The sequence below is a fragment of the Meriones unguiculatus genome, chromosome 16 (assembly GCF_030254825.1).
Source record: "Meriones unguiculatus strain TT.TT164.6M chromosome 16, Bangor_MerUng_6.1, whole genome shotgun sequence".
NCBI classification, from domain to species: Eukaryota; Metazoa; Chordata; class Mammalia; order Rodentia; family Muridae; genus Meriones; species Meriones unguiculatus.
The window spans coordinates 8435713-8462770 of record NC_083363.1 but is presented as its reverse complement, the minus strand read 5'-3'; the positions used below and the strand labels follow the sequence as shown (position 1 = coordinate 8462770).

The 27058-nt window shown below is 52.7% G+C and overlaps 5 protein-coding genes across 19 annotated transcripts in view; 4 read left to right on the top strand and 1 right to left on the bottom strand.

Moving 5' to 3' along the window:
• The window catches only part of Tspear (thrombospondin type laminin G domain and EAR repeats), a 186818-nt gene that overhangs the window by 119525 nt on the left and 40235 nt on the right, over nt 1-27058 (top strand). The window contains exon 2 of the mRNA XM_060369265.1: nt 12790-13010. Coding sequence (XP_060225248.1) covers nt 12790-13010 — 221 coding nt within the window. The remainder of the gene's footprint in view (nt 1-12789; nt 13011-27058) is intronic.
• LOC110556090 (keratin-associated protein 10-3-like) lies at nt 1104-2053 on the top strand. Of its 2 annotated transcripts, none has more exons than XM_060369290.1 (2): nt 1104-1209; nt 1270-2053. In XM_060369290.1, exons 1-2 carry the CDS (start codon nt 1104-1106, stop codon nt 1827-1829), a joined length of 666 nt encoding a protein of 221 aa, XP_060225273.1. In that variant the 3' UTR covers nt 1830-2053. The 2 variants fall into 2 exon arrangements, with proteins under 2 accessions (XP_060225273.1, XP_060225275.1); XM_060369292.1 differs by having other exon boundaries at nt 1104-1453; nt 1532-2053.
• LOC110556095 (keratin-associated protein 10-3-like) lies at nt 8576-9301 on the bottom strand. Of its 2 annotated transcripts, none has more exons than XM_021649705.1 (2): nt 8952-9301; nt 8576-8873 (listed from the first exon to the last, which is right to left on the bottom strand). In XM_021649705.1, exons 1-2 carry the CDS (start codon nt 9299-9301, stop codon nt 8576-8578), a joined length of 648 nt encoding a protein of 215 aa, XP_021505380.1. The 2 variants fall into 2 exon arrangements, with proteins under 2 accessions (XP_021505380.1, XP_021505379.1); XM_021649704.1 differs by having other exon boundaries at nt 8576-9149; nt 9201-9301.
• On the top strand, nt 12926-18854 carry LOC132646065 (keratin-associated protein 10-3-like). Of its 10 annotated transcripts, XM_060369287.1 has the most exons (4): nt 12926-18022; nt 18128-18344; nt 18423-18552; nt 18649-18854. In XM_060369287.1, the coding sequence occupies exons 1-4, from the start codon at nt 17935-17937 to the stop codon at nt 18841-18843; spliced, it is 630 nt and encodes a 209-aa protein (XP_060225270.1). In that variant the 5' UTR covers nt 12926-17934; the 3' UTR covers nt 18844-18854. The 10 variants fall into 10 exon arrangements, with proteins under 10 accessions (XP_060225270.1, XP_060225269.1, XP_060225268.1 ...); XM_060369286.1 differs by having other exon boundaries at nt 12926-18021; nt 18142-18552; XM_060369285.1 differs by having other exon boundaries at nt 12926-18025; nt 18146-18306; nt 18403-18854.
• Nucleotides 18863-27014, top strand: LOC110556094 (keratin-associated protein 10-1-like). Of its 4 annotated transcripts, none has more exons than XM_060369295.1 (2): nt 18863-26395; nt 26459-27014. In XM_060369295.1, exons 1-2 carry the CDS (start codon nt 26297-26299, stop codon nt 26987-26989), a joined length of 630 nt encoding a protein of 209 aa, XP_060225278.1. In that variant the 5' UTR covers nt 18863-26296; the 3' UTR covers nt 26990-27014. The 4 variants fall into 4 exon arrangements, with proteins under 4 accessions (XP_060225278.1, XP_060225279.1, XP_060225277.1 ...); XM_060369296.1 differs by having other exon boundaries at nt 18863-26402; nt 26478-27014; XM_060369294.1 differs by having other exon boundaries at nt 18863-26417; nt 26478-27014.

The window sequence follows — 27058 nt, the reverse complement described above, 5'->3', positions numbered from 1 at the left end:
CTCCAGATAAGACTCCTTTGCTTCATAGCCCATGTGTGGGACTCTGTTATAGCAAGCCTGGCTCTGTAGAGCTATACCAAAGCACCTCATAATGTTTCCATTGGGCAGATCCCCTTCCTACTCAAGTGGCCACTGAGACATTTAAGACCAAGTGCCTCAGTTTCTCTTTGGCTGTAGAACCATATATTCCTCAGGCAGCCCTATCCAGGACAGCCTGTGAGGCGTAACTTCTTCTGGATCAGGGGAGGCTCTCCCAAGACATCAGTAGCCCCCGTGCTACATGCTGCTACATGCTGGCCCTTGCTATGAGGCATGGCCCACCACACTAAGAGGCTGGGAGCACCCATGCATGAACGCAGGGGCACGCAGCCCCCCAGGACTTGGAGGTCTGCCACAGTCTGTCACAATCTGTTTCTAGAAAACATCACTCGTGCCTTTGCATACACTACATGCTGACCCTTGGAGACTTCCTGCACTGAGAATTGATTCCGTGGGGCGGGAGAGATGGCTCAGCGTTCAAGAGCACTGACTGCTCTTCCAGAGGTCCAGAGTTCAACTCCCAGCACCCATATGGTGGCTCACAACTATCTGAAAGGGGATCTGATTCCCTCTGCAGGTGTGTGTGAAGACAGAGCACATGTATATTTAAATATTTAAAGAGAGAGAGTACTGATTCTAGAAACAGGACCCACAGGGCCCCTGAGGCCGGGACCTTCTGGTTAGGTTCCCCAAGCTTAGCCCCTCAGACAGCTGAGTCCTCAGGGGAGCCCATGGGTATCTCTGGTGTTGTTTAAGGAGTAGAGATATGTGGGATTTGCCACACAACCTCTCAGTTACCCGTCTGCAAAGATGCATCCTGTCTATCTCAGTGTGGGGCCGCCCTGAGGTGAGGAAGACCAAGAGACATGCATATACTCAGGATGTTTACAAGTGACAGTTCACAGCTAAACAAGGAACAGCGGTTAACGAGACTGCTGAGCAACCAAACAAGGAAGGGGAGAGCCACGGAGGAGAATAAAAGCCGAGGGCTCAGCATGCCACACACACACACATTCACACCCATCCTCTCAGACACACACACACACCTCCAGCCCAACCCCGCCATGGCCGCCTCCACCATGTCCGTCTGCTCTGACGCTCGCACCAACTCCTCCTGGCAGGTGGATGACTGCCCAGAGAGCTGCTGTGAGCCCTGCTGCTGTGCCCCCAGCTGCTGTGTCCCCAGCTGCTGCCAGTCTAGCTGCTGTCAGTCCAGCTGCTGTGCCCCAGCCCCCTGCCTGACCCTTGTCTGCACCCCAGTGAGCTGTGTGTCCAGCCCCTGCTTCCAGTCTGTCTGCTGCACACCCTCATGCTGCCAGCAGTCTAGCTGCCAGCCAGCTTGCTGCACCTGCTCCCCCTGCCAGCAGTCCTGCTGTGTGACTCTCTGCTGCAAGCCTGTCTGCTGCACACCCATCTGCTCTGGCTCCTCCTCATGCTGCCAGCAGTCTAGCTGCCAGCCCTCATGCTGCCAGCCCTCCTGCTGCCAGCCATCCTGCTGTGTGCCTGTCTGCTGCAAGCCTGTCTGCTGCACACCCATCTGCTCTGGCTCCTCCTCCTGCTGCCAGCCATCCTGCTGTGCTCCTGTCTGCTGCAAGCCCTGCTCCAGCATGTCCCTGCTCTGCCGCCCCGTGTGCAGACCCGCCTGCTGCCTGCCCACCTCCTCCTGCTGTGCCTCCTCCTGCCAGCCCAGCTGCTGCCGCCCAGCCTCCTGTGTGTCCCTGCTCTGCCGCCCTGCCTGCTCCCGCCAGGCCTGCTGTGGCCTCTCCTCGGGCCAGAAGTCCAGCTGCTGATGGGCCTGTCCTCTAATGAGAACAGTTCCTGCATCTCCAGTGAGTGCGGGGGAGCCAGACCTCACAGAAGAATATGTCCACACTCTGTGCTCGTCACTCTGTAGCAGACCATGACAGTGCCCTCCTTCCTCTGCCCCTGCCTTCTCCATGTCAAGCAATCTCACCTCACTGTGACTCCCCTCCTCTGAATACACTTGAGCCTTTCTGAGCAATAAAGACCCTGACTGAAGCTGTGTAGACTCCTGTGGTCCTCATTGGTATCCCATAACACCGCCGCACCCCCGTTGCAGCCATTGATCTGCTCTTTTTTGGAGCCTATCTGTGTTAATTAGTTACCTCTGTCACCTTACCTGGCCTTCAAACCTGAGTAGGCACTTGCGTGTTCCCTGCTTCCCAGAGCAGCTCAGGTGACAGCTCCTCGGGTGCCTGCCAAGCGCTCGCCACCTCAGCTGGCCTGTGGTCTGCTCCCGTCCCTTGTTCAGTGGTACAAGTATGCACTAGCAACTGGAATCAGGTCTGGGCCCTGTGCCTCGTGTGCAGACATGTCCCGACCTCTGGGCTTCGTTAAGGTCTGAATGCTGAGACCTTCAGTGTGTGGGAGGGTGCAGGCTGTGAGAGCAAACACACTATGATGGAGCACACCGGCCAGGCACGCTGAGAAGGGTGTGACATCTTCAGAAACCTCGAATCTTGTTTTGAATGAGAATGTGTTGGCATACCAGGATGGCGCCGACTCTGCTCCATCAGAGGAACGTAGCTCCCAGAGGGTGAGGGTGGGGAGTGATGCCCCCATGTTGAAGTCTTGGCAGCAGGGGCGCCTGTGCCAGACACCATCCACAAGCTCCGTGTGCCCCTCACAGCACCAGGGACCAGAGTCAAAGCAGTTCCTGAACCTGTTCCGTGGGAAATGCCCCTGCCTTCTCCAAAGGTGAGGAGTGGACACCACCCCAGTGTGCTAATACATTTGATGAATTCCACACAGCGGGAAGAAATTGGTGTAGACCTGGGGGACCCTGCCCAACCCTGACATATCACGTCCTCATGCAGCCCACTCAGGTGGGCTGCCTAAGGCCTGAGAGTGTGGAGACTCTCTCACCGAGAGAGCTTTCTTTCACACCGAGCAAAGCTTTCTCTCCAGTGCTTCGTTCATGGAGGCTACTGTCTAGATTCCTAGCCAGCAGCAGCACACAGGATACCTGGTGTGGGTAGGCGTCCCCAAGGCCTGTGCTTTGCCTCCACTCTGGCAGGCGGCAGAGTCTGTGAAGACTGTTGGCGTCTTATCTATTTTATTTGGGTTCTTATTCCTCTTCCTCCCTTCCAGACCTTATCAACTATCTGTAGCTGGCAAAGATCCCACCCTCTCTCGGAGCCCACATGAGGCAAACAGCCTGCTGCTGTGGACAGTCTAGAGCAGCCTCGTATCCCACACCTGGGATTAAAACAAAAACATGTTTACATAACATAACTGAGTTTTTAAAGAAACCAAAACTTGCACTACAAGAGATGGCCTGGATGGAGATGTGCAGCCACCAAGGTCTTTGAGAGAATGTAGCAGGATGGCAATGGAGCCATCTCTTTCCTTCCAAACATGAGGTTAGTGGCCTCGCCCACTTCATGCTCTTGTCATGACCATAGGCCTAAAGCCACAGGCTAGCCCATCATGGACTGATACCTCTAAAATCATGTTTCCTTCTGGGGTGATGCAGGCTGCACAGGCCAGGCCTGAGCAGTATGGGTCAGGCCAGACTGTAGTGGGTCAGAGAAAGATCTTGAGGAGTCTCAGAGGGAAGCATGGTTGGGACTGGAAGATACCCTGTCCTCAGGCATGAGGAAAGGACTCATTATAACCAATGGCCTTGTGTGTTCTCCCATCCTAGAAGCTAGAAAGATGGGGCCACTGCACACACACTGCAGAGCCTGCCGGGAGGACCATGGTCCCACAGGAGAAGAGCACTGAATCAGCCCACATCATCTGCCCTTGGCTCCAGATCACAGTCCAGGGTTGACTGCCAGGGCAGGTGGCTTCCTCTAGCTGGAGGGGTGGGTACCAGGGCTCAGGAGGATGGATGGGTATGGTGGGGTGCAGGAGACCAAGGTCTTGATGCACTGTGGGGTGTTCTGTGCATGAAGCTGGGCAGTGAGCACATGAGAGCAGCTCCTCAGTCTCACCACAAGGCTGGAGACAGCCAGAGGCAGAGGACCTCCCCCAAGGCTAGAAGCATTCGGTCTACACTGAGGAGCCGCTTGTCCTGGTTATGGTGTTGACCTTGGCCCTCAAGCACAAACTGTGTGGCCAACCCCATCAGAATATCAGCAACGGGGACCCAGGAGAAGATGGAGGTGGCTGACAGGAGTGTCCCCACAGGACACTGGGACAGTGGGAAACAAAGCATATCAAAACCCATGGAACAGAACAACATGATGCTCAGACCACGGTGGGAAATAATTCACACAACAGGCCAGCGCAGTCCGGGATGGAAGCAATGGACAGAAAGAAGTCCAGAATGGCAGAACCAGTGAAATTAGCAGGCAGAGAATAAAATCATGGTAAATAATGATAAAACAATGATATGCAAGGACCAGACTGAAGCAGGAGCATGAGGAGGGGACACTAAGAACAAAATAGACTCCAAGAGCTAAAAAGCAGAAGAGCCGCAAGAGAAACCCAAAATGATCAATGATGAGATGACAAGGGAGGAAAGAACCTGCAGATGAGGTTTCCCAATGAGAGGGACCACGAGGAACATCTGTGAACATCGGGTTCACAGATCCTGAGTCGTCGGTGCAGCAGAGCCCAAGCCACAGGCAGAGCACTGCGCAGTCTGACACAAGTAAAACCAGAGTATGAGGGAGAAAGGCTGGGCCAGAAAGACTAGTAAAGAGAAAATGCTGAGAAAATGCCAAACAGTGGAAGAATAAAGTAGGGGCTTTCTGTGCCCACTGTAGCTCCCAATTAATGACTCGGAGACCTATTGCATTTATTAATAAGCTTCAAGCACCCTAGGTGGGCAGATATTCATCTATTCTGATCCGACAAAGCTGGCCTGGCCTACTGCCCAGCCACATGCTTCATTACCTGCCAACTACTCTCGCCCTGGCTGCTTCTGTTCTATCAGAGGCTCTTGTCCTCACAGAGACTCTTATGGCGACCTTCTTCCCGCCCTCTCTGCTCTACCTGGAACCCATTCCCTGGGATCAGAAGTCCTGCCTTAAGTCTCCTGCCCAGCTATTGGCTGTTCAGCTCTTTATTAACCAATCAGAGATGATGGAGAACATTTTTTTACATAAAAGCAGGAGATGCTCCAATAATAATGACAATGTCCGCTCCTGACTACAACCAGATCTCTGGGTATAGACATTAGCACTTGAACCATCCCCTAACAAACAGTTTTCCAAATGTGAAGTAAAACTGATGAGAACACAGAAAAGTTGAAGCGTTCCCAGACACCCACCTGTCAACTGACATTTAAGCCATGTCCCATTCAACAATAGTGGCAAGTTTCATTTAGGCACACATGGACACACACTAAACCAACTCCTCAGCCCTGTGAGTCGTAGCACATTTCTAGAACTAGAAGCCAGAATGTGTCTAGGCCTCAGAGGAACATGGAGTCGCCCACGAAAGAGCTGGAAGACTGCCGTCATTGGAGAGTGAAGAGAACATGTAAAATTGTCCCGTGAACCAAAGATAAAATCACCCAGGGAATTAGGATGTATTTTGAGCAAAATAAAAATAAAAGCACACACTGTACTCTGTGAGATGAAGCTAACACAACATGCAAAGAGAGGCATTCTGTGATTCTTCTTGGTAAACAAGGGAGGCCCAGAGTCCGTGCTCTGGCTCAAAGCTAGAGGTCAGGTACAAGCAAAGCCCCAAATAACCAGTTGGAGAAGGCTATGAGTAGTGGGCAGCTCCAAGAGGAAATGGCCAAGGGTCTTGCATTTTGAGATGACAAAATGGATATTTCTTTCTAGCTGTATTGGTCAAGAAAAAGAAAGAAGAGATTAATGACCAATATTAAGAATAGAAAGTCTCACCACCCCCGAGTCTGTGGACACCAAAGGGACAATGCAGAAGGCAATGACCTCAAGTGGACACACTTAGCAGTGCAAAGGAAATAACCAAGTCATTGGAAAGACAGAGTCTATAAAACTAACATGAGAAAAATAAGAAGCCAGAGCAGCCCTGTAGCAGGTGAAGAGATTAAAGTCTTAAACAAAAACACATTACAAAGAAGACAGTGATTCCAAGTGGCCTCTCAATTAGATTCTCAGCCTTTATGGGAGAAGGGCACCAATCTTGCCATGCATGAAAACACAAGAGGATGAGACACACTCACCCCACCTCACTTCCTGAGATGAACTATATTTCTACATAATTGCAATCAAGCATAGGAGATGGTGGGCTGCAGTGGTACGTGCCTTTAATCTTAATGTCAGGACACATAGGCAGAAGGATCTCCATGAATTCAAGGCCAGCCTGGTCTACACAGCCAGTTCCAGAACAGCCAAGGATATATACTGAAACCCTGTCACACACACACACACACACACACACAAAGATACAAAGATAAAAATGTGAGAGCTGGAGATAAATAAGCAAGCGACCAGCTAACACATTTAAAAAGGATTAACTAAAAATATGTGCAAAGATCTAAAGATAATAAAACATTTCTGAAAGAGATTAAAGAAATCCCAGATGATTGGATGGAGAGGTGGGGATACCATGTTCATGGACCCAAAGACACAGCGTTAAATACCTGATCCTTCCTAACTGATCTGTGGGTTTAAGAACATTTTTGTTAAGATCCCAGCAGGCTTTTACTGTCAGATGTGATGGGCTGGTTCTAAAATCTCTGGGATGCATAAATGAGCCAGAGCGGCCAACCAAACCTGAAGAGGGCAAACAGGATCAGAGACCTTCCATTATTGGACCCCAGGACTACTGTAACGACTGTGTCAGATGTAACAGTAAGCATGGTACCTTCAGGGGGTCACTACAGAAAGCCAGTGTAGGCACATGTTGGCATTGTGTAGAGGTAACCCTAAGCCATCACAAGTGTCGTGGCTTAGATGTGCGCTGTCCCCGCAGGCTCCAGTGTTCCAGACTGTAGATCCTTTGGGAGATGGAACCTGGCTGGAGAAAGTACCTTCCTAGGGGTCGGGGCCTGAGGATCATAACCTGACCCAGCCTCTTCTGTCTGCTTCCACCAAGATGTGAGCAGGCGGCCTCATGCCCCTGCTGACACAGCCGAGCATGGCTCGGCCCTTTCCCACCATCTTGGACTACACCCTCAAACCCTGAACCGAGTTAAACCCTGCCTCCCTCGAGTTGCTTCGTTTCGGATAATTGGTCACAAAGCAGCTAACACAGTGGGCAGAGACAGGCAAGGTGCGGCTGTGAGGAGGCCCTGGGCAGCTGCTGCCCCTCAGGAGCGTGTGTCAGGACTCAGTCCATCACAGAGAGAGTCAGAAACACTTACTCAGCAGAAACTGAGCACATCCGCCCATATGGTCTGACTTGCTGTCTGGATGTGTGTCTCCAGGAGTCCCCAGAGCAGGGATGGGGGGCGGCGAGTACCCAGTGTGGGAGGGCAAGGGGTGGAAGGAACTGGTGGAAACAGTTGCTCTGAGGCAGGAGGAGAGCGGGACTGGGAGAATGCCTGAGGCCCTGATGAACAGCCTGGCTGGGGGGCTCTGGGTACTGATGGATGCAGGCTGGAGGGACAAGAAGGGCTCAGTGAGGGAAGGCAGGGTCCGTCAGTGGTGTCCAGGGTGGGATGGGGGCATGGACATCGCCGTCTTTGCTTCACTGGGGATAATGGTCAGCTGAGCATGATAGCCTTGGCCTCCTCCCCAGCCACCCAAAGCGGAAGTTTCCAGGTCTTGACATGTTGTTCACGAACCTGTGCACCAGGTGCAGCTTCTCCATGTCAGAGGGGGCTGACATCATGGTCCCTTGTGAGTAGAGACCCAATGCAGCCTATGTCCCTGGGTCTCAGTGGAGGGGGCTGGGCAGTGCCTGCTCCTGTGTCCCATTAGCCCCACAATGATTTTATTTCCAGATGAGTCTGTCGTGTTTCTCTCTGTATACCCTGTGGAGAATTCTCAGGCAGGCAGGCGGGCAGGACTCACAGGGCAGCCCAGGCCCAGGGGCCATGGTGCCTGGAACCATGAGTGTGGCTTCCCTTGTGTGACTAGCGAGATCAAGAGGAGCAGTCGCTGGGGTGGCCTGTAAAGGCCTGATGACCACTCTGCCCATACCTGTGGGTGACCAGCCACCTGTAGGGGTCGGAGAAAGTTGAACTCTTGGGGGAGGAGCCCTAAGTCACACCGAGACCCCAGGAGAGGTGGCCACCTGTCCCTTATCATTTGCCTAGTGGAGCCCTCCCCTCCTAGAAACATCCTGGCTAAGGAGATGGACATTTACTTGAGCCACATATTACAGAGCACGAGAAGAGATCTAGGTCGTTAGGAGCGTTTATTGAAGCCCTGGGCTGATGACAGGCTGATGTTGGGGGCAGCCAGAGCAGAGGGACTGGGGGGGGGGGGCAGAGCAGAGGGATGGGGGGGGCGGGACAGAGTCCTGGAGGATCAGCAGGCCTCCCGGGAAGCAGGAGGAGAGGTCAAGTCACAAAGGACAGGTTGGGGGCTCCATCTTGGAGGGGAGGTCATCTATCCCAGATCAGGGTCAGACTGGAGAAGCTGAGAGGGACCTGAGCCAGCTGGCACCAGGAACAGGCCCATCAGCAGCTGGACTTCTGGCCCGAGGAGAGGCCACAGCAGGCCTGGCGGGAGCAGGCAGGGCGGCAGAGCAGGGACACACAGGAGGCTGGGCGGCAGCAGCTGGGCTGGCAGGAGGAGGCACAGCAGGAGGAGGTGGGCAGGCAGCAGGCGGGTCTGCACACGGGGCGGCAGAGCAGGGACATGCTGGAGCAGGGCTTGCAGCAGACAGGAGCACAGCAGGATGGCTGGCAGCAGGAGGAGGAGCCAGAGCAGATGGGTGTGCAGCAGACAGGCTTGCAGCAAACAGGCACACAGCAGGATGGCTGGCAGCATGAGGGCTGGCAGCATGAGGGCTGGCAGCTAGACTGCTGGTAGCATGAGGAGGATCCACAGCAGATGGGTGTGCAGCAGACAGGCTTGCAGCAAAGAGTCACACAGCTGGATGGCTGGCAGGGGGAACAGGTGCAGCAAGCTGGCTGGCAGCTAGACTGCTGGCAGCATGAGGGTGTGCAGCAGACAGACTGGCAGCAGGGGCTGGACACACAGCTCACTGGGGTGCAGACGAGGGTCAGGCAGGGGGCTGGGGCACAGCAGCTGGGCTGGCAACAGCTGGACTGGCAGCAGCTGGGCTGGCAGCAGCTAGACTGGCAGCAGCAGGGCTCGCAGCAGCTCTCTGGGCAGTCATCCACCTGCCAGGAGGAGTTGGTGCGAGCATCAGAGCAGACAGACATGGTGGAGGTGGCCATGGCGGGGTTGGCTGGAGGAGGGTGAGTGGGTGCTGAGTGAATGTGTGAGTTCATGTGTCAGGGGCAGGATACACTGGCTTTATACTCCTCCCTGGCTGGTAGACCACTCCTTCCTGGTTGCTGTTGGCTCTGTTCCTATTTTTATTTCCCGAGTTGCTGCTCACAGCTGGTGCCTCACCTCATGTTTAGTCTCATAACAATAAGTTATGTTCCATGCCGGTCACTTGGGCTTCCTTCCTGGGTTGTTTGGGGGTAAGGCAGTACTGGTCTGGGGTATTGATGGTGCTAGAGGGACATGTGGCCATCAATCAGTCCTGGCCCTGTGCCTCTTGAGCTGAGACAGGAGTCTACAGTTCTGGGGTGGCGGTGGTTAGCAAAGGCCCCTGGGGCTTCAGGGTAGAGAAACGCTATGATTTCCCTGCAGGGATTTGTCAGTTTTTTCAAGGTGTGCAGCCAAGTACCTCAACGGTATAGCTAACTGAGATGTGCCCGTCTCACCATGGAGACTGAGGTCCACCTTAGGTATCAGTGCTGGTTGGTCTGAGCTGAGGGGGCTGCCCAGGCTACCTGGACCCCAGCATTACCAGCAGTGTTGACATCTGCTTTCTCCCTGTGGGTTGAGTCTAACACATCCCTTTCTATAAGGGCGCCCATCAGATATTTTGTAGCCCACCTAGAGACCCATCACACCTTGGACATCTACAAAGACCCTACTCTCAAAGACAGTCACGTGTGCAGGTCCAAGACCTGTGTGAACCCATCATCTCCTGAGGGATCACATTGTAGGCCACCTGGAGCTCCTGCTTGGGAGCCGACCAGCACACCCACAAACCCGTCACCAAATCCAAATATTCCCGCCGGCCTGTTGCTTTCCACCAGGACTGGCTTCACCAGGATCCAGCAGTTGGCACCAGTGTCCCATGGCTTGAGAGAGGCCTTATGGCCTTCAGCCCTTCCTTCCTGTGACCCTGACTCTGGGGAAAAGAGCTTGCTTGTCGGTACAACACTGCTCATGGGACATCTGCATTTCTCCCAGTCAAACTGAGGCTCATGTGAGGCCACAGCTCAGCACACAGTGTGGCCTGTGGGACCCATGCACGTAAGTCTCTGCTGCCATTTCCCCTTTGTTGCTAACACGTGCCAGGGGGTTCTGGGAAACTCCCAACAGCCGGTTGCTATGGAACCATCTGCCCATCATTTCCACTCCCCTGGAGCCCTGTCCTCTGTCTGGTTACTATGGTTCTGTGGGCTCTGCCTCCAGCCCATCTGTCTGGCCGCTGTACACTGTGTCTTGAACTATGTCGAAAAGCAGACCCAGCCCTCTTCCCTGTTTCTTCATTGGTTTCTTCATTCTTCATTCCTTATCCGTTCTGCCTCATTTGACCGCTGGCTTATCTTGAGCTCTTCCTACCTTCTCCACTGCTGACTACCCTCTGGTCCAGGCTCAGCTGTTCTCCCGCAGGTGGAAGTTATAAACAAGGCCCCATGCTCTGCTGCAGGAACGGTGTTCCCTGGGCCTCCCCGGAAGCAGGCCAAGTTCTGCGTGAGCACAGTGGGCCGGGGCATCTAGCGTTTCCTTTGTGAGTTGACTTCCCACTGATGCTGCGATGGCATTCCCCAGGTCATTACCTGAGAAAAGGGAAAGGTTTAGTTTAGCTCATGGTTTTGGAGGAATCCATCCACGATGGGTTGGCCCTGGCACTTTGGGCCTGCAGTGAGACACACATCGTGTAGGACATGTGGAGGGGTGAGGCTGCTCATCTCACCACAACCAGGAAAAGAGAGAGAGAGAGAGAACGAGAAACAATCCTGAATCCCAGAACCTCTTCAAGACCATGCCCCCAATGACCTAACTTCCTCCTGCTGGGCCCCACTTCCTGTGATGCCACCTCCAATTGTGCTGTCAGCTAGGAACCAGCCCTTCAGCATAGGCCTGAGGGTCATTATGGAAGCAAGCCATGGTATCCCCATTACAGTTCTTGGACTTCCAGGCTGCCTTTGTCTGGCCTAAACGTTCTTGTCTGTTAACCGCTTTTTTGTTTATGTAGAGAGAATTCTAGGGTTTTCTTTGTTACTTTTTGTTTTGTTTTTTAAGACAGAGTGTCTGTGTAGCACTAGCTGTCCTAGAACTTGCTCTGTAGACCAGGCTGGCCTCGAACTCAGAGATCTGCCTGCCTCTGCCTCCCAAGTGCTGGGACTAAAAGCATGGGCCACCACCTGGCAGCCTCCTTTGTTATTTTTAACAGATGTATATTTTTATGTATTTATTAAAAGGATTTTTTTAAATTTTTATTTCACACTGACAGACTCAGGGGGTCATTAATACCACAGGGGAGATCCCGAGTTGTCCTCATATTAACTGCTTTGGCATGTTGGCCAGTGTCAGGCTCCTGTGTGATGCACTGTCCCTCTCTACAGCTAGCGTGACATGCTAACACTTCTCTAAAGATCTTCATTCTCTGTCAGGAATCTAGGCCCGCAGCTTTCTTGTCTTCTTTTTCCTTGGTCAGTTCTTGTGGACACAGCCAACCCACCTGGCTCTCCTCCCGACCTCCTCCCAGGGCCCAGTGGGATGGTCCCAAAGGCTCTCTTTCAGCACCAAAGCTCTCCATGACCGGTGAGGGTCAGACCAGACTGTTGATTCCGTTTCTAGTGCTGTTGACTTAGGAAGCAGAGCGCTTCCCAGGTGCCTCCTCTCCTCCCTCTCTAGCTGATGGAAGACACAGGACACCCTGCCCGCCTCCCCACAGACAGTGCCCCGGGGGTCCTGCATGGCACCAGACGAGCTGTGGATGGCCTGTTGCTTCCTGTCCTCAGGGGCTGAACTTGGCTACCACGTGGCTCATGCCCTTCAGTGGTCACTCACATACACAGAGGCGAGACAGAATCCCTGTTGGTGTTAGACACCTATACTTCCTAAATGGTAAAGCAGGGGTCGATAGCCTTGCTCTCCGCTCCCAGGAAAAAGTGAGGCAACTTGGGTAACACACACATAGGGTATCTCCAAAGGGCAGAGACAGAAAGTAGTGAGAACACACACTGTGGTAAACCATGGGTGAGCTCAAGAAGGCTGAGGCAAGGGGACATTTTTAAAGGCAAAGGGAGGGTTATGTGGGATATTTTAGAACACGTCCCAGTCATGAGGACAGTAGCAAACACAGTGTCCAGTGGCTCTGCAGATGTCCTCAGGGCTGTTTTCTTGTGTGGGCAGTGGGCCCCTCTGTGGCAGGCTACAGCCCCAGTACTACCCGCCATGACTGCTCCTCGCCATCCGTCAGCCATGCTGGAAGTCTGCTCCTGTGCACTAGCCAAATTCACTGTTTAACTTGTTTGGAGTTCACAGCTTGACACCACAGCTCTAGCGTGGCTCTGACAGCTTTCATGGTGCGAAAGCTGGAAATTCTCAAGACACTGTAGAATAAGCCATCGTGGCTGTCACGTGGCCCAGCCATTGCCTAACCCCTGCCCCCATCATTTCTTTGCCACAGACCTTCGTCCCCTGGACATCCTGGCAGAGGTGGTCCCTTTGAATGGTGCTACAAGCGGGATCCGGATGGTGCAGGCGGAGGGTGTGCGGGGCCTCCAGTTCCCAGCCACCGAGCCCCGTACCGCGAGCTTCCCCGCCTCTAGACTCTTCTCCAGCTGTGATCTCTTCCCTGAAGAATTCTCCATTGTCGTCACCTTGAGGGTCCCCGACCTTCCACCCAAGGTCAGTGGCAGTTTTTCTTTCTTGTAAGAGCGGCCTGACTTTCTTTCCTAATGTTCCCAGCGTCGGCACCCACAAAGCGCTGGGCTGATCCGGGCCACACAGAGCCACTTGGTTATAGGAACCTTGGGTCAGGGTGGACTGCCTTGCCCACATCGAGGCCCCATCAGTCTGTCTGCGCAACCTCTGGCCTGGTGGCTGTTGGTGCAGCCACAGGTTTGCACCACGCAGTGGGGTGGCTGTTGACACGTGCATGGGTTTGTACCGCCAAGGGCTGGTGAATAAATAGCCAAGGATCTGTGCAGCCTAATGGCGAATGGTATCGTCGTGGATTTATGTAGCTCAATGGTTGTGGTAACAGTCAGCCTTGTACGGTTGTCGGTATAGTCGTGGGTTTGTGTGGCCTGATGGTGGTTGGTATTGCCATGAGCTGGATGACCCAGTGTTGGTTGTAGCCCTGAATATGTGCAGCTCAATGGTTGTTCTTCTAGCCATTGGTTGGCACAGCCCAGTAGTTGCTGCTATGGTGACGGTTGTGCAGATCTGTCGTTGGCATGGTCACCAGTTTGGGTGGCCTGATGGTTGCTCTAAGCCAAGACTCTGCGGAGCTCAGTGGTTACGGATATGGTGATGAATGTGCACCACCCCATGGCTGCTGTTGCGAACCCAGATAACCATAGCTCCGTGGCTGTTGGTATGCGGGCGTGCACAGCTCCATGGTGGCCAGCAAAGTCATGAGCGTACATTTTGCATAAATGGATCGCCGTATCCAGCCTTTCGTGACTGACTGCTCAGCATATGTCCCCCTGGTCATAGCTGAATAACCTCCCGTGGTGTGTGCATGCTCTGCCCATACCTTAGTCCCTCTCTGATCAGTGACTGGCAGGCACACGGCTGCCTCCTCTTTTGGCTTGTAAATGCTGCCGCTGTCAGCATGCATGTCCTGTGTGGACTCACTCATGTTGCTCCCGGGAACAAATCTAGAGGTGGAATTCTTGAGTCATGCAGGAACTCTGTGACTTGGGAGGTACGGCCAGGTTATTCCCACAGTCATTGAGCTATTTAATGGGGAGTGTGACAGGAATCCGCCCACTCCCGGTGGCTGGGAAACAAAGAGAGGAGGACTAGGGTCTCAGGGTCCCAGGGTCCCAGGGTCCTAGGCTCCCCTTATTTCCACTTCTTAAAGGCCCCTCCACCACCCAACAGCACTATAAGCTGGCACCAAGCCTTCAGCACTATGGTTTAATGACTTGCCCATAAATGTTTGCCTTTTAAAGTCTTTGGAGCAGGATGGAGGTTAAGTGGCCCATTGTCTTCTATATTGGCTATCTCCAGATCACCTCTGGGCTGTTGGCTTCTCCTATGGGTTCATTCACCTTCGGGTGACTAGAATAAGTTAAAAGAAATACAAACCAGGATAGGACAAACAAACAAACAAACACAAACAGCCAGAGAAAAACACAGGAAACACATTCAGATACAGAGGCATACACATTTGCACACACAGAAACCCAACAAAAACACAAAGTTGGAAACCATAATATATAAGCAAAATACCTGTAAGGTAATAAATAAATAAATAAATAAATAAATAAATAAATAAATGTTAAAGATAGAAAAAGAAAAGAAAGAAAGAAAGAAGAAGGCCGAGACAAAGCATTATGAGGGAAAAAAAAAACCAAAAACAAACAAACAAACAAACAAACAAAAAAACCTCAAAAAATACCTTTGGGGAAAAAAAAATACTTTTGAGTTTGTTTTGTGTTAATCATCTACTGCTAGGCATGGAGCCTGCCCTGTAAGCGTGGTTTGTCTACCTAGTGAGACTCGGAGAAAACTAATTTTTCCTTTTTGAGTGGTTATCAGTTCGAGTTAGGGGTTGCGGTTTGTCCCCATTCAGCCCCGGGATCCCCTCTGGCTTAGACCTGTGCAGGCCCTATGCATGCTGCCAGAGTCTCTGAAAATTCACATTGCATCAATCCTATTGTGTTTACTTGTTTTCTTAGTGCCCTCCATCCCCTCTGGCTCTTCCCCTCTTTCCGCCTCCTCTTCTGCAGAGTTCCCTGAGTCCCGAGGGGAGGATTTGACATCCGTTTAGAATTACATGCTCCCAGCTCTCTCGCTGTCTACACATTGCCCAGTTGTGGGTCTTTGTGGCTGGTCCCGTCTACTGCAGGAGGAAGCTTCTCCGATGGTGGCTGAACCAGGTCCTGCTCTGGGCGTATGGCAGAATATCATCAGGAGTCATTTTATTGATAAGTTCCTTTAGCAGGACAGAAGAGTCTGGTTTCCCTCTAGGTCCATGTCCTATCTGAACTCATACTCTTGGCCACCCAAGCAGTGTCAGGCATGAGTTCCATCTCATGGAGCAGGACTTAAATCCAACCAGATAATGGCTGGTTACTGCCACAACTTTGGTGCCACTATTGTACCAGCATATCTTGTGAACAGATTACTGTTGTAGACTGAAGGGTTTGTAGCTGATGGATGTTTATTGTAAGGCAGAGTGCCTTACAGTATCAAGAAAACTGCTCAGCAGGGGTGAAGGTTCTAGGTAGGCCCTTACCGTCAGCATGTGGTAAGCCTTGGAAAGAGCTTGCGTTATTTGGGGGACCCCTTAGCCAACAACTGAATTAGACAGAACCCATCCCCAACACTGGAGGTTTCAATGTGATGTCTAGTTGGGGCTTTCTCTCCCCTGTTCTTGGTGACTCTTTGTACCTTTTTCATACATGTATATATTTTAAGAAGCTTTGACTATAGCAGGTTTTCAAATGACACCCTCCCCAAATGATCTTTAGTTTTAGTTCACCCTCCTTGTGTTCACCTCCTCACCTCCTCTTCTGTTCCCTTTCCTTTAATTCTCCAATTATAGCCCCACCCTGTTCATTCATAACTATATATATATATACTTATCTTTTGGGATCTGGGTTACCTCACTCAGGATGAATCTTATTTTCTAGCTCCATCAATTTACCTGCAAATTTTATGGTTTTATTTTTTGACAGCCGAGTAATTGTTTGTTGTGTAAATATACCACGTTTTCTTTACCCATTCATCCACTGAGAGACATCCAAGCTGTTTCCAGTTTCTGGCTATAATAAATAGAGCAGCAGTAATCATGGAGGAGCAAGTGTCTATGTAGAGCGTATATATATATACGCTCCAGGTTCTGAGGAACCATCTCACTGATTTCCACAAGGGCTGCACAAGTTTGCACATACCCTCACAATGAAGAAGTGTCCCCCCTACCCCCATGTTCTTGCCAGCATGAGCTGTCACTTATTTTATTGTCCTGGGCCATTCTGACAGGTGTAAGATGACATCTTAAAGTAGTTCTGATTCGCATCTCCCTGATGACTAAGGATGTTGAACATTTCTGAGCATCCTCCGGCCATCTGTGTTTCATCTTCTGGAACTCTCTGTGTAGATCTGTCTGTACCCATGTTTTTTAAAATTTGTCATTTGTCTTCTTGATGCCCACTCTTTTGAGTTCTTTTATGTATTTTACATCTTAGCCCTCTGTCGGATATGCAGCTAGTAAAACTTTTTCCCCATACTGTACCCTGCCACTTTGTTCCATGCCTGCTGATGGCAGAGTCTCTTCCTTTGTTTATCGGGCTGCCTCTATTTTGCCTTAGTTTCTGAAACGGTTTTGCTGTGTCTGTAATTCTCACCCATCGCGTCTGGCCTCCAGGTATCTGACCAAGGCTGGCCATTGCTGCTCTCAGGGTTCCCTTGGCAGTTTTCAAGACCTTCCCCTGGGTTTGAGTTCAGCTCATTTTAAAAGTCTGCTTGGGGAATCTACCAAGTGGCTCTGTCTTATCAGCTGAGCCCCCGGGGTGTGAAGATTGATGTCTTTTCACCGAACCGGACAGGTTTCCGCCTTTGTCTGAGACAGAACTTCTCCATCTGCCTGCGTGGAGGGCCCAGCATCTTACTCACCATCAGAACCACGGAAGTTCCAAGCCCTGCCTTCATCCATCCTAGCTGGCGCCTGGTAGAGCGAGAAGCTATTTGGAGACTCTGCAGCCCAGAGCATCCGCTGAGGAGGTGCCCTTGACCCTCAGAAATGTGGCATAGTTTAGGAACCACATAGACTCTGGATGCCCACCGGGCTTGGAGCAGTGCTGAGTGAGCGGGCGTGTGGGACAACGCTCTGGTAAACAAGCTGTCCTCACACGGTCTGAGTCCCCAGTGGACTTGTGTTGAGGGAGGGAGCTCCGCAGTGCCCCTGCAAAAACGGGAGCTCTGAGCACCCAAGCTCAGAGGAGACAAAGGATGTAGGAACGTTACAGGCACTGTCAGGGGCTCCCAAGAAACGTGACAGATGGCAGTGATCAGGAGGTGGTTACTGCCCTGATACCAGGCTACCTCTTTCTCACACCTGCTGTGAGCCAACCTCTACCCCAGGAAGGCTCCCTCGAGCCTGCCACAGGCACAAAGGGGTTCCCACTGACAGCAGGAGGCACCCCTAGACAGCAAGTCTACAGAGCAATTCAGGAGAACATGGCACCATCCTCAAAACCCGCAGCCCTAGTGCCCCGACTCCATCTCTGCTCTGGCAGGGATGCTGCCCTAAGGACTAAGAATTCTGAGATAGGACACCTCCAGGCAGTCACATGGCGGCTGCCATCCTGGTCTCCCATGTGATCAGAGCATCTCGGTAGAATTTCTCCCGGGGTGGGGAGGAAGGGGGAAAGGGAGGAGCAGCTCCAGAACCTCACCAGACAGCAGTATTTGTTGACAGCCCATCAACAGCGAGGTGACAGTCTGACTCCAAACATGACCAGGAAAAGGAAGCTGGAGCTGAGGCACAACACAAGCAACCTAGGGGTATAAAGCCAGCCACCATGGCACCTCACACATATACACACACACACACTCACACATCCACACACTCGCCCTTCTCCAGCTTAACCCCACCATGGCCGCCTCCACCATGTCTGTCTGCTCTGAAGCTTGCACCAACTCCTCCTGGCAGGTGGACGACTGCCCAGAGAGCTGCTGTGAGCCCTGCAGCTGTACCCCCAGCTGCTGCCAGCCCAGCTGCTGTGTCTCCAGCTGCTGTGCCCCCAGCTGCTGCCAGTCCAGCTGCTGTCAGCCCAGCTGCTGTGTCTCCAGCTGCTGTGTCCCCAGCTGCTGTGCCCCAGCCCCCTGCCTGACCCTCGTCTGCACCCCAGTGAGCTGTGTGTCCAGCCCCTGCTGCCAATCTTCCTGTTGCACACCCTCATGCTGCCAGCAGTCTAGCTGCCAGCCAGCTTGCTGCACCTGCTCCCCCTGCCAGCAGTCCTGCTGTGTGACTCTCTGCTGCAAGCCTGTCTGCTGCACACCCATCTGTTCTGGGTCCTCCTCATGCTGCCAGCAGTCTAGCTGCCAGTCCTCATGCTGCCAGCCCTCATGCTGCCAGCCATCCTGCTGTGTGCCTGTCTGCTGCAAGCCTGTCTGCTGCACACCCATCTGCTCTGGATCTTCCTCATGCTGCCAGCAGTCTAGCTGCCAGCCCTCATGCTGCCAGTCCTCCTGCTGCCAGCCATCCTGCTGTGTGCCTGTCTGCTGCAAGCCTGTCTGCTGCACACCCATCTGCTCTGGCTCCTCCTCCTGCTGCCAGCCATCCTGCTGTGCTCCTGTCTGCTGCAAGCCCTGCTCCAGCATGTCCCTGCTCTGCCGCCCCGTGTGCAGACCTGCCTGCTGCCTGCCCACCTCCTCCTGCTGTGCCTCCTCCTGCCAGCCCAGCTGCTGCCGCCCAGCCTCCTGTGTGTCCCTGCTCTGCCGCCCTGCCTGCTCCCGCCTGGCCTGCTGTGGCCTCTGCTCGGGCCAGAAGTCCAGCTGCTGATGGGCCTGTCCCATTCTTTAGCATCCCCCAGGTGCAGGTCTGATACCCTCAGAGTCTTGAACCCCACAGTCCTGCTCCCCACAACTGGGTTCAACCTGGTACCCATGTCTCCCTGCTCAGTTCCCAGTATCTTACCTCTTGCCTCCACCACACTCTTTTTTATCCGGTGGCCAGATGGAGGCTACTAGCCCGAGACCAGTTGACCAGCTGTGACTCCTGCAAACCTTCTGAGGCTGCCCTAGAACATCTGGCCATGCAGGGGGACAGGCTTCATGTGTCATAGCTCAGTCTCTCTGAGACGCTGGCCTTGAGCTGCATCCAATGTTGGCCTTCTGCTGGCTATTTGGTTTTCTCTCTCTCTCTCTCTCTCTGTGTGTGTGTGTGTGTGTGTGTCCCTGCAGGTTCCAGGGAGACACCTGCCATGGTTAGGGCCAGCAGGGCTCTGCTGAGGCCTGACACCCTACTCTGTACTCCTGTCCCCTATGCAGGCCTCAGAGCTAAGCTGACCTTGGGTCTTCTCTGTGACCTCGCCCACCCACTCAGCTCCCTTCCCTGTCCTCTATGCCCCTTTGTGAAATAAAACAAACAGAGATTCCTGGAAGAGTCTGTGTTGCTGGGCTGGTTCTGGAAGCTTCTGCATTTTATTTACTTTCCAATTTGAGTGGTCGTTCCCATGTCGATCATTTCCGAGAGCCACTTCTGTTTCTAGAAGTTTCTGCCAGTTCTCACTTCTGGTGGCTTGTTTCCTTGCGTGCCTTGTCCTTTTTCTGGCTGAGTCATGGTCTTGTCCCTGACGGAGTGCCGATGGAGGCCTTGGATGAAGGGGTCAGAAGCTCCAGGATCCACGATCAGCTTTATTAGATTTGACACTTGTTCCCAAGGACCAACCGGGACACATGAGTCCGGGGGGGCTAGAGAGATCTTCAGAGGCGCTTAATAGGACACTGCCAAATGAGTTTGATTTTCAGATGATCCCACAAGGTAGTGAAAGAGAACTGACTTCAGCTAGCTATCTTCTGACATCCATAGGTACACAACACACACAAATACACACTCACACACACAGTCTCTTATACACACACAAACATTTACACAAACAAACACTCACACACACACACACAAATAAATCAATCTTTTAAGTCACAAGCTTGTCAGCAGAATGGGAATTGGTGGCTTGGCAGGCAGATGGCTCTGTGCTCCAGCAGCCCCTGACCCCACTGGCTGCTGTGGTGGATCTTGTGGCTCCTTACCTGAAGGAACAGCTCCTTGCAGCCTTTCAACGAACATGGGCTTGGTCAGTTTCCTTCCAGTTCCAAGGAAGGCCTACTTGGAGGAGGCAAGAAGGGCAGGCAACAGCTGCCATCCGGGTCCTTCCTTTGCCCAGCACCTTGTCACCATGGCTCACCTCTGTGGGTCTCCCACTGACGGTGGCCAGCCTGATCTCGGAAGATGGACACTCCCTCCTTGGAGGGTTCTGGAAATGAAGCTTGTTTCTCCATCACGGAGAGCTGAAGTCAGGCAAGAATGCCCTTTGGCCATTTGAGTCCGAACAGTTGGGGTGTATGGAGGGCAGGAACCCCATTTCTGGATGGGTTAAGCAGCCATGGTCAGGGAGGCCCCGTGCCCAGGCAGCATCCTGGAAGTCATCGCCTGCCTTGACTGGGTGACGCTGTGTGGGGACGTGGTCTCTTTGCTTCAGGCTTTGCCCCGAGCTGTGGGTTCACGATTACTTCTCAGCTGTTGAAGCTGAGGATATGTGTGGGGAGTTCCTGAGTGAGACAGGCCGGCTCGGCTCTCCCACCTTATGTGACGCTCTGCCTGTGTCCACCTGGGGACTGGCATGCTCCAACAGCACTGTCCAGCAGATGCAGCCCCCCACACAGGCAAACCCCAGTGTGGCAGGTTGAAAATGCAAACACAGATGAGTGGAATTGATTTAATAACCAGGTTTCCCACCTAGTGCTGTCTGAGTGTGGCTGGAGGGTGTCACCAGGGTCTGTCTCGGGCATCTGGTCCTTGGTGGAATGGTACCCTAGAGGTGGGGCATGGTGAAGGTCAGAACTAACTCCTCACCTCAAGGGTTTCCCTCCCTTCACATGACCTCCTTCCAGGCTGCCATCTACCGTGGTAAGATGCAGTTGGGGGGACCATGACAGAACTTGGGCCATGCTGCTGTGTTTCAGCCTCCAGAACCATGAACTATATAAACCTCCTTTCTTCATAAGCACCTGGCCTTTGGTGTTTTTGTTATAGAAACAGAAATTATGCTGACACGCTACGTCTAAGACGCAATCACTTCACTGGGATGAATGCGTCCTGTTACTGTCTGGTTAGCAGTGGATGAAATGTGGGAGCCAGGATAATTCACACCACCTTATGCCCAGAGGCTTGAGCCGTGGTTTCTGCCACTATGCCTCACCAGCCCCACTGCCGAGTTTTTGCCATTTCCTTTAAAACGTGTCTTTCTTTGCTCTTTGCGTGTAGAGGAAGTTCGGCTGTGTAGACTTGCACACTCTATCTATCTGTTCCTGTTGGTAGACACCTAGGCTGGGAAGAATGCTGTAGAACACACTGATGGACAGGTAGCTCTGTGACCTGTGGACCTGGAGTCCTTCAGAGACCAGTGTTCTTGTCCATCCATCTGTCCCACTGATATTCTGCTCCTGTTCACCTAGCTAAAAGTGTCCCCAAGTTTTTTCTTTTTAAAAAATAGATTTTTATTTTTATTCTTTTTTTTTCCAAGATAGGCTTTCTTTGTGTAGCCTTAGCTGTCCTGGACTGGCTTTGTAGACCAGGCTGGCCTTGAACCCACAGTGATCCAGTTGCCTCTGCCTCTCTGAGTGCTGGGATTACAGGTGTGCACCACCGAGTCCAGCTTAAAACTTTTTTTTAATTGTGTATGTGTGTGTGTGTGTGTGTATGTATGCTTATGTGTAGGTGTATGTGTGTGTCTGTCTGTGTCTATGTATAAGTGTGTCTGTTTCTATGTGTGTGTGTATGTCTGTGTGTCTTTGTCTATATGTGTCTGTGCCTGTGTATCTGTATGTCTGTGTATGTCTGTGTGTATGTGTGTCTGTTTTGTTGTGTGCTTCTGCACATGAGTATAGTTCAGAACAGAGTGTGGGGTCCTGTGGAGGTGGAGTTACAGTACCTAAGGAAATACTGGGCGATGAACTCAGGTCCTCTAGAAGAGCAGCCAGTGCTCCTAACCACTGAATCATCCCCTCCGGCTCCACAACCATTATGACTTGTCTCAGTTCCTTTTCTGTTACTGGGACAAAACACCATGACCACCACTACTTATAAAAGAAAGCATTTAATCCTTGGGCTCAATGTTCCAGAGAGCCCGTGACCACCATGGAAGGGAACACGGCAACAGGCAGACAGACATGGCGCTGGAGCAGTGGCTGAGAGCATACACCTTAACGCACAGGCATGAGACAGAGAGAGCTCACTGGAAGTGATGTGGGCTTCTGAAATCCCCAAGCCCACCCCAGGGGCCCACCGTGTCCTTCAATGAAACCGCGCCTCCTAATTCTTCCCAAAGGGCCAACCAACTGGGCACCAAACGTTCAAACAGGGAGTCTGTGGGGGTCATTCTATTCAAGCCACCTCGTTTCTTGGGGATTATTTTTGTCCTGGCTGTGCTTTCCCATCTCCCTTGTGACTGACTTGCCATGCTTGGGCTCAAGGAGACGCTCACTCTGTTTATTATCTTTTTATTTTTATTTTTTTCCTTCTGTGGAAGAACCTGCTTGTGTTTGTCCCTGAAGCCATTGGGTGGAGGCTCCGTGGCGCTAATTTGTTTTTCCCTGCCTCCCTGGGAAATCTTCAACCCAGATGCTTCAGGTTATATTTCCTTATGTGCTTCCTGTCTTTTATTTTGGAATGCAGGGAGTCATGGTATGTCTTACTGTGCAGCCAGGGGCAGGCTGCTTAACCTCTCTGTGCCCAGTTCTCCATATCTGTCTAAATATAACTTAATTGAGAAGGTGACCTGACTGGATAGCTACTGAATGAGTTGCATTGGTGGTAACAACCTAAGGATTTGCGTGTGTGTGTGTGTGTGTGTGTGTGTGTGTGTATGTGTGTGTGTGTGTGTGGCTTCTCACTGGAAAGTGCTTCAGTCTGCCATGGTGAGTAAAGCGTGGCAGTGCAAACATGGCGGTGGAAGCATGGCGTGCTCATAGCAGCAGGAGCGTGTTGCACAGGCTCCTCGTGCCTTCTCACCAGGAAGCAAAGAGCTCGGGACCAAAGCAGAGTTCATCCAGAACCCTCACACCCCGTCCCTGTTCCCCTACATCTGCCAGCTAGATCCGATCCCCAGCAGGTTTCATAACTTTCCCAAAACAGTACCGGCAGCTGGGGATCAGACCTTCAAACACAGGAGCCCAAGGAGGACATTCTAGCTGGCCACACAGCCCTCGGCTCATGGCTGCCCCTCGAAGCAAAAGTACATTGAGTACAAATTCAAAACTTTCCATCGTCTCCCGACAGTCACAGCACTGTTAAAGGTCCAAAATCCCTTTTGAAATGCAAGTTGTGATCATGAGCCACGAGCCCCTAAATCAAACCCTGCTCACATACACCAACATAGAAATATTACCAATCCAAACAGGAGGAATGGAGATGAGCAGATAAGCACAGAAATGTCACACCAAGTAAAGCCAAAACCCAACAGGGCAAACTCGCTCAGCTCTGCGTCCAGCCTCACAGCCTCATGGTGCCATTGTCGGGACTCTGGTGCCATGAGGAGCACTGCCTACAGCTCTGTTGCCTACAGCACATGTCTCTTTCTTTGGTAAATCCCATCCCATGCCTGCAGCTCCCCCCAACAGATTTCTGACATGCCTGGCATCTCCAAGCATTACCTCCTGGGGTCCCTCTTACAGTGCTTTCTACGTCTGCATTACTACTTGGGATTCACCTTTGCAGCTTCCTGCTTGGCCCATACAAGCTCACGTGGGGACAGTGCCTGGCCTCAGAGGCTTGCTGCAACCTTGGCACATGCACCATGACATTGCAACTCATGTGCGCTGCATGTCTAAAACCACAGCACTACACAGACATTGACAGCACATTGTGTTCCCAGCTCAAGGCCTGGCCTGGCCCTCCTTCCCCACAGGCACAGTGACCTCTGTGGAGAGTGGGCAGAAGAGGACCTCAATGGTCTTGTTGGAGCATGTTGCCCTGGAGTGGAGACATTCTCACGCTGAAGGCCTCGCCTCTGTTATTCCAGTTCACAGCATGCAGTTTTCCCTTATTTGCGTTGATCTCTCCAGCAGTTACGTTTGCTTCCGTTGGCGTCTGCAACCTCCACCGCTGCTTTGTTGGAGGCTAAATTCTCTCCCACTTTTTCTCACTCAACTGCACACTCTTCACCTCTTTTGCGCTATGCTTTTGGTTCAGAGTTCTCACTGTAAACGCGGAGAAAGGCAGCGAGCATCAACCATGCCACAGGCCGATGATAGGCTATCTTTAAAATTCCCTCTATCAAACAGACTAGTCCGTTAATTTTTAATTTAGTCCCATTCAGTATTCTGGGATGTGGGCAGAACGTAGCCAGCCTCTTTGACAAAGTGTAACCCTGAATGGCCTTGAGCCCTGGTCCCAGTAGAGCCCTATTCTTTGAAATCTCGTGAGTCGGGTCTTCGCTGTCCGAACTGACCTATGGTCACGTGAACCATCAGAATTGCCCATTAAGCTGTTCAGACTTTCCCACCACTGGACTCTTCCACATTCCTCTCACACACAGGTTCCAAGGCTAGACCACACAGTCAGATGCACCGCAGAAACAGCGCCAGTCTGATTTGGGGTAGTAGATCTTTTTCTTGCCATATTATATACCCAGCTTAGGGAAGCTAGGCCTGTTTGGGCTCCGGGTTTGAGAGGGTGCACTGAGTCCTGGCGGGAAGGCATGGCAAAAGGAGCGTGTGACTCGGCCTTTCACATCTCAGGGATCAAGAGGCAGAGCTCCAGCCAAGTGACTCAGCCCGTGAGCCTCCCCCACCCCCAAGCTCTACCTTCTATGACCTTCCATTGACAGTTCGGCCATACCTTCAAACAACATAAGCCACCGTGGGTCAAGACTCCAAACACATGGTGAGCCTCGTGGAGACAATGCACACTTAAACCACAACAGACAGGAAGTACCGAGCACCTCGCCAAGCACATAGCAGTCCTGTCCCTGTCCCTGTCCCTGTCCCTGTCCTCACCGTGGTAAGGACCTTTCCCAGAGCTCACTGGATCTGTCACTCAAGTCTGTGCACTGTGATTTTCTGTTCCCACGCCATGACACCAAGCTTCCTGTGTTCTGCTGGGGACAAGTGCTTCTGGTGGCTCCCTCTGGCTGCTGTCCCCTTGCTCACAGAGTCTGTGATGGGCCACAGAAGGTTAAGGCTGACGCTTAAGGAGAGTGGAGTGTACTGTGTGCAGATAAACCACGTGGGTCTGGGCAAAACTTTGGTTACAACCAGACGATCTGAGTCAAATAAATACTACAGCAGCCCTAAGCCCCAGGGGCTTCCTGTCCATCCTGAATTCTCTCCGGGATCTTCCCTGAGAGGGTTTAGAGCTCTGTGCACATCTCTAGCTCTGTCTCACAGTCCCGTCGGTGTTTTGTACTTGTGGCTCAGCTTCTCCCTGCTCTCACCTTGACCCACCTTGACCTTGCCCGGAAGCTACCAGGTGCTGAAAAGTTTCTCTTTCATCTGCTGACCTCCTGTAAATGAGGGCAGAACAGTTCCTTAGACAGGAGACTCAATCGTTAGTGGAGGGTTCCCACAAACACCAGGCATGCGTGTTATCATTCCGATTCTTGGTTTGTCATTTACCTGGCCCCCAGGATGGCATGGGAGGTTCTGGTGACAGTGGCCCTGCTCACCCCTCCCCCATGTCAACTGAGGCCTCTAAGGAACCGTGAGAGACTCAGCTGTGTGAGGTCTGAATGCTGTCTCTCTGCCCACGGTGCTACCCTGCACATCCCAAGAGAGCGCAAGAGGATGCTGGGATGCAGGGTTGCAGGAGAGGTACGCCTGTGAGGAGCATCTGGGACCAGGGCCAGCTCCCTCCTCCCCCTGCTCCTGCTACCTCCCTGGCATAGGCCATCCAGGCCACCCCACTGAGGTCCAAGACTGGAGACACGGAACACAACCTCATTACCAAGGGTCATCTCCAAAACCATGACAGGTGAGCGATAGGTAGCAGGAACAGACAGCCCAGGCCCAAGCAGAGCGACCAGCACAACAGGAGTTTATGCCTGAGCCCTGCAGAGCACCCTCCAGACTGAAAAACAAGGAAGAGGAAGGGCGCAGAGCCTCTTGCAGCAAAACATTCCTGGAGAATAAAAGCCAGAAGCCCAGAGCCCATCATACACACACACACACACTCTCCCTCATCACTCACACAGTCACTCAACACACTCACACACTCCCAACTCCCAGCCAGCCCTGCCATGGCTGCCTCCACCATGTCTATCTGCTCTGATGCTCACACCAACTCCTCCTGGCAGGTGGACGACTGCCCAGAGAGCTGCTGTGAGCCCTGCTGCTGTGCCCCCAGCTGCTGCCAGCCCTGCTGCTGTGCCCCCAGCTGCTGCCAGCCCAGTTGCTGCCAGCCCAGCTGCTGTGCCCCAGCCACCTGCCTGACCCTCGTCTGCACCCCATTGAGCTGTGTGTCCAGCCCCTGCTGCCAGTCTGTCTGCTGCACACCCTCTTGCTGCCAGCAGTCTAGCTGCCAGCCAGCTTGCTGTACCTGCTCCCCCTGCCAGCAGTCCTGCTGTGTGACTCTCTGCTGCAAGCCTGTCTGCTGCACACCCATCTGCTGTGGATCCTCCTCATGCTGCCAGCAGTCTAGCTGCCAGCCCTCATGCTGCCAGCCTTCCTGCTGTGTGCCTGTCTGCTGCAAGCCTGTCTGCTGCACACCCATCTGCTCTGGCTCCTCCTCCTGCTGCCAGCCATCCTGCTGTGCTCCTGTCTGCTGCAAGCCCTGCTCCAGCATGTCCCTGCTCTGTCGCCCCGTGTGCAGACCCGCCTGCTGCCTGCCCACCTCCTCCTGCTGTGCCTCCTCCTGCCAGCCCAGCTGCTGCCGCCCAGCCTCCTGTGTGTCCCTGCTCTGCCGCCCTGCCTGCTCCCGCCCCACTTGCTGAGGCTTCTCTTTGGGTCAGGAGTCTAACTGCTGTGTGGACTCTGTTATCACCCCAAAGCTCTGGGGCTCC

What these genes read in the sequence shown, in the direction of transcription:
- LOC132646065 (XM_060369278.1), top strand. Translation starts at nt 17,935, where the DNA reads ATGGCCGCCTCCACCATGTCTGTCTGCTCTGAAGCTTGCACCAACTCC. An exon ending in TGTACCCCCAGCTGCTGCCA is followed by an intron (nt 18,051 to 18,131) that starts GCCCAGCTGCTG and finishes CTGTGTCTCCAG; the next exon opens with CTGCTGTGTCCCCAGCTGCT.
- LOC110556095 (XM_021649704.1), bottom strand. Translation starts at nt 9,301, where the DNA reads ATGGCCACCTCCACCATGTCTGTCTGCTCTGATGCTCGCACCAACTCC. An exon ending in TGCGAGCCCTGCTGCTGCCA is followed by an intron (nt 9,150 to 9,200) that starts GTCTAGCTGCTG and finishes TTGCCAGCCCAG; the next exon opens with CTGCTGTGCCCCAGCCCCCT.
- LOC110556090 (XM_060369290.1), top strand. Translation starts at nt 1,104, where the DNA reads ATGGCCGCCTCCACCATGTCCGTCTGCTCTGACGCTCGCACCAACTCC. An exon ending in GCCCTGCTGCTGTGCCCCCA is followed by an intron (nt 1,210 to 1,269) that starts GCTGCTGTGTCC and finishes GCTGTGCCCCAG; the next exon opens with CCCCCTGCCTGACCCTTGTC.
- LOC110556094 (XM_060369293.1), top strand. Translation starts at nt 26,297, where the DNA reads ATGGCTGCCTCCACCATGTCTATCTGCTCTGATGCTCACACCAACTCC.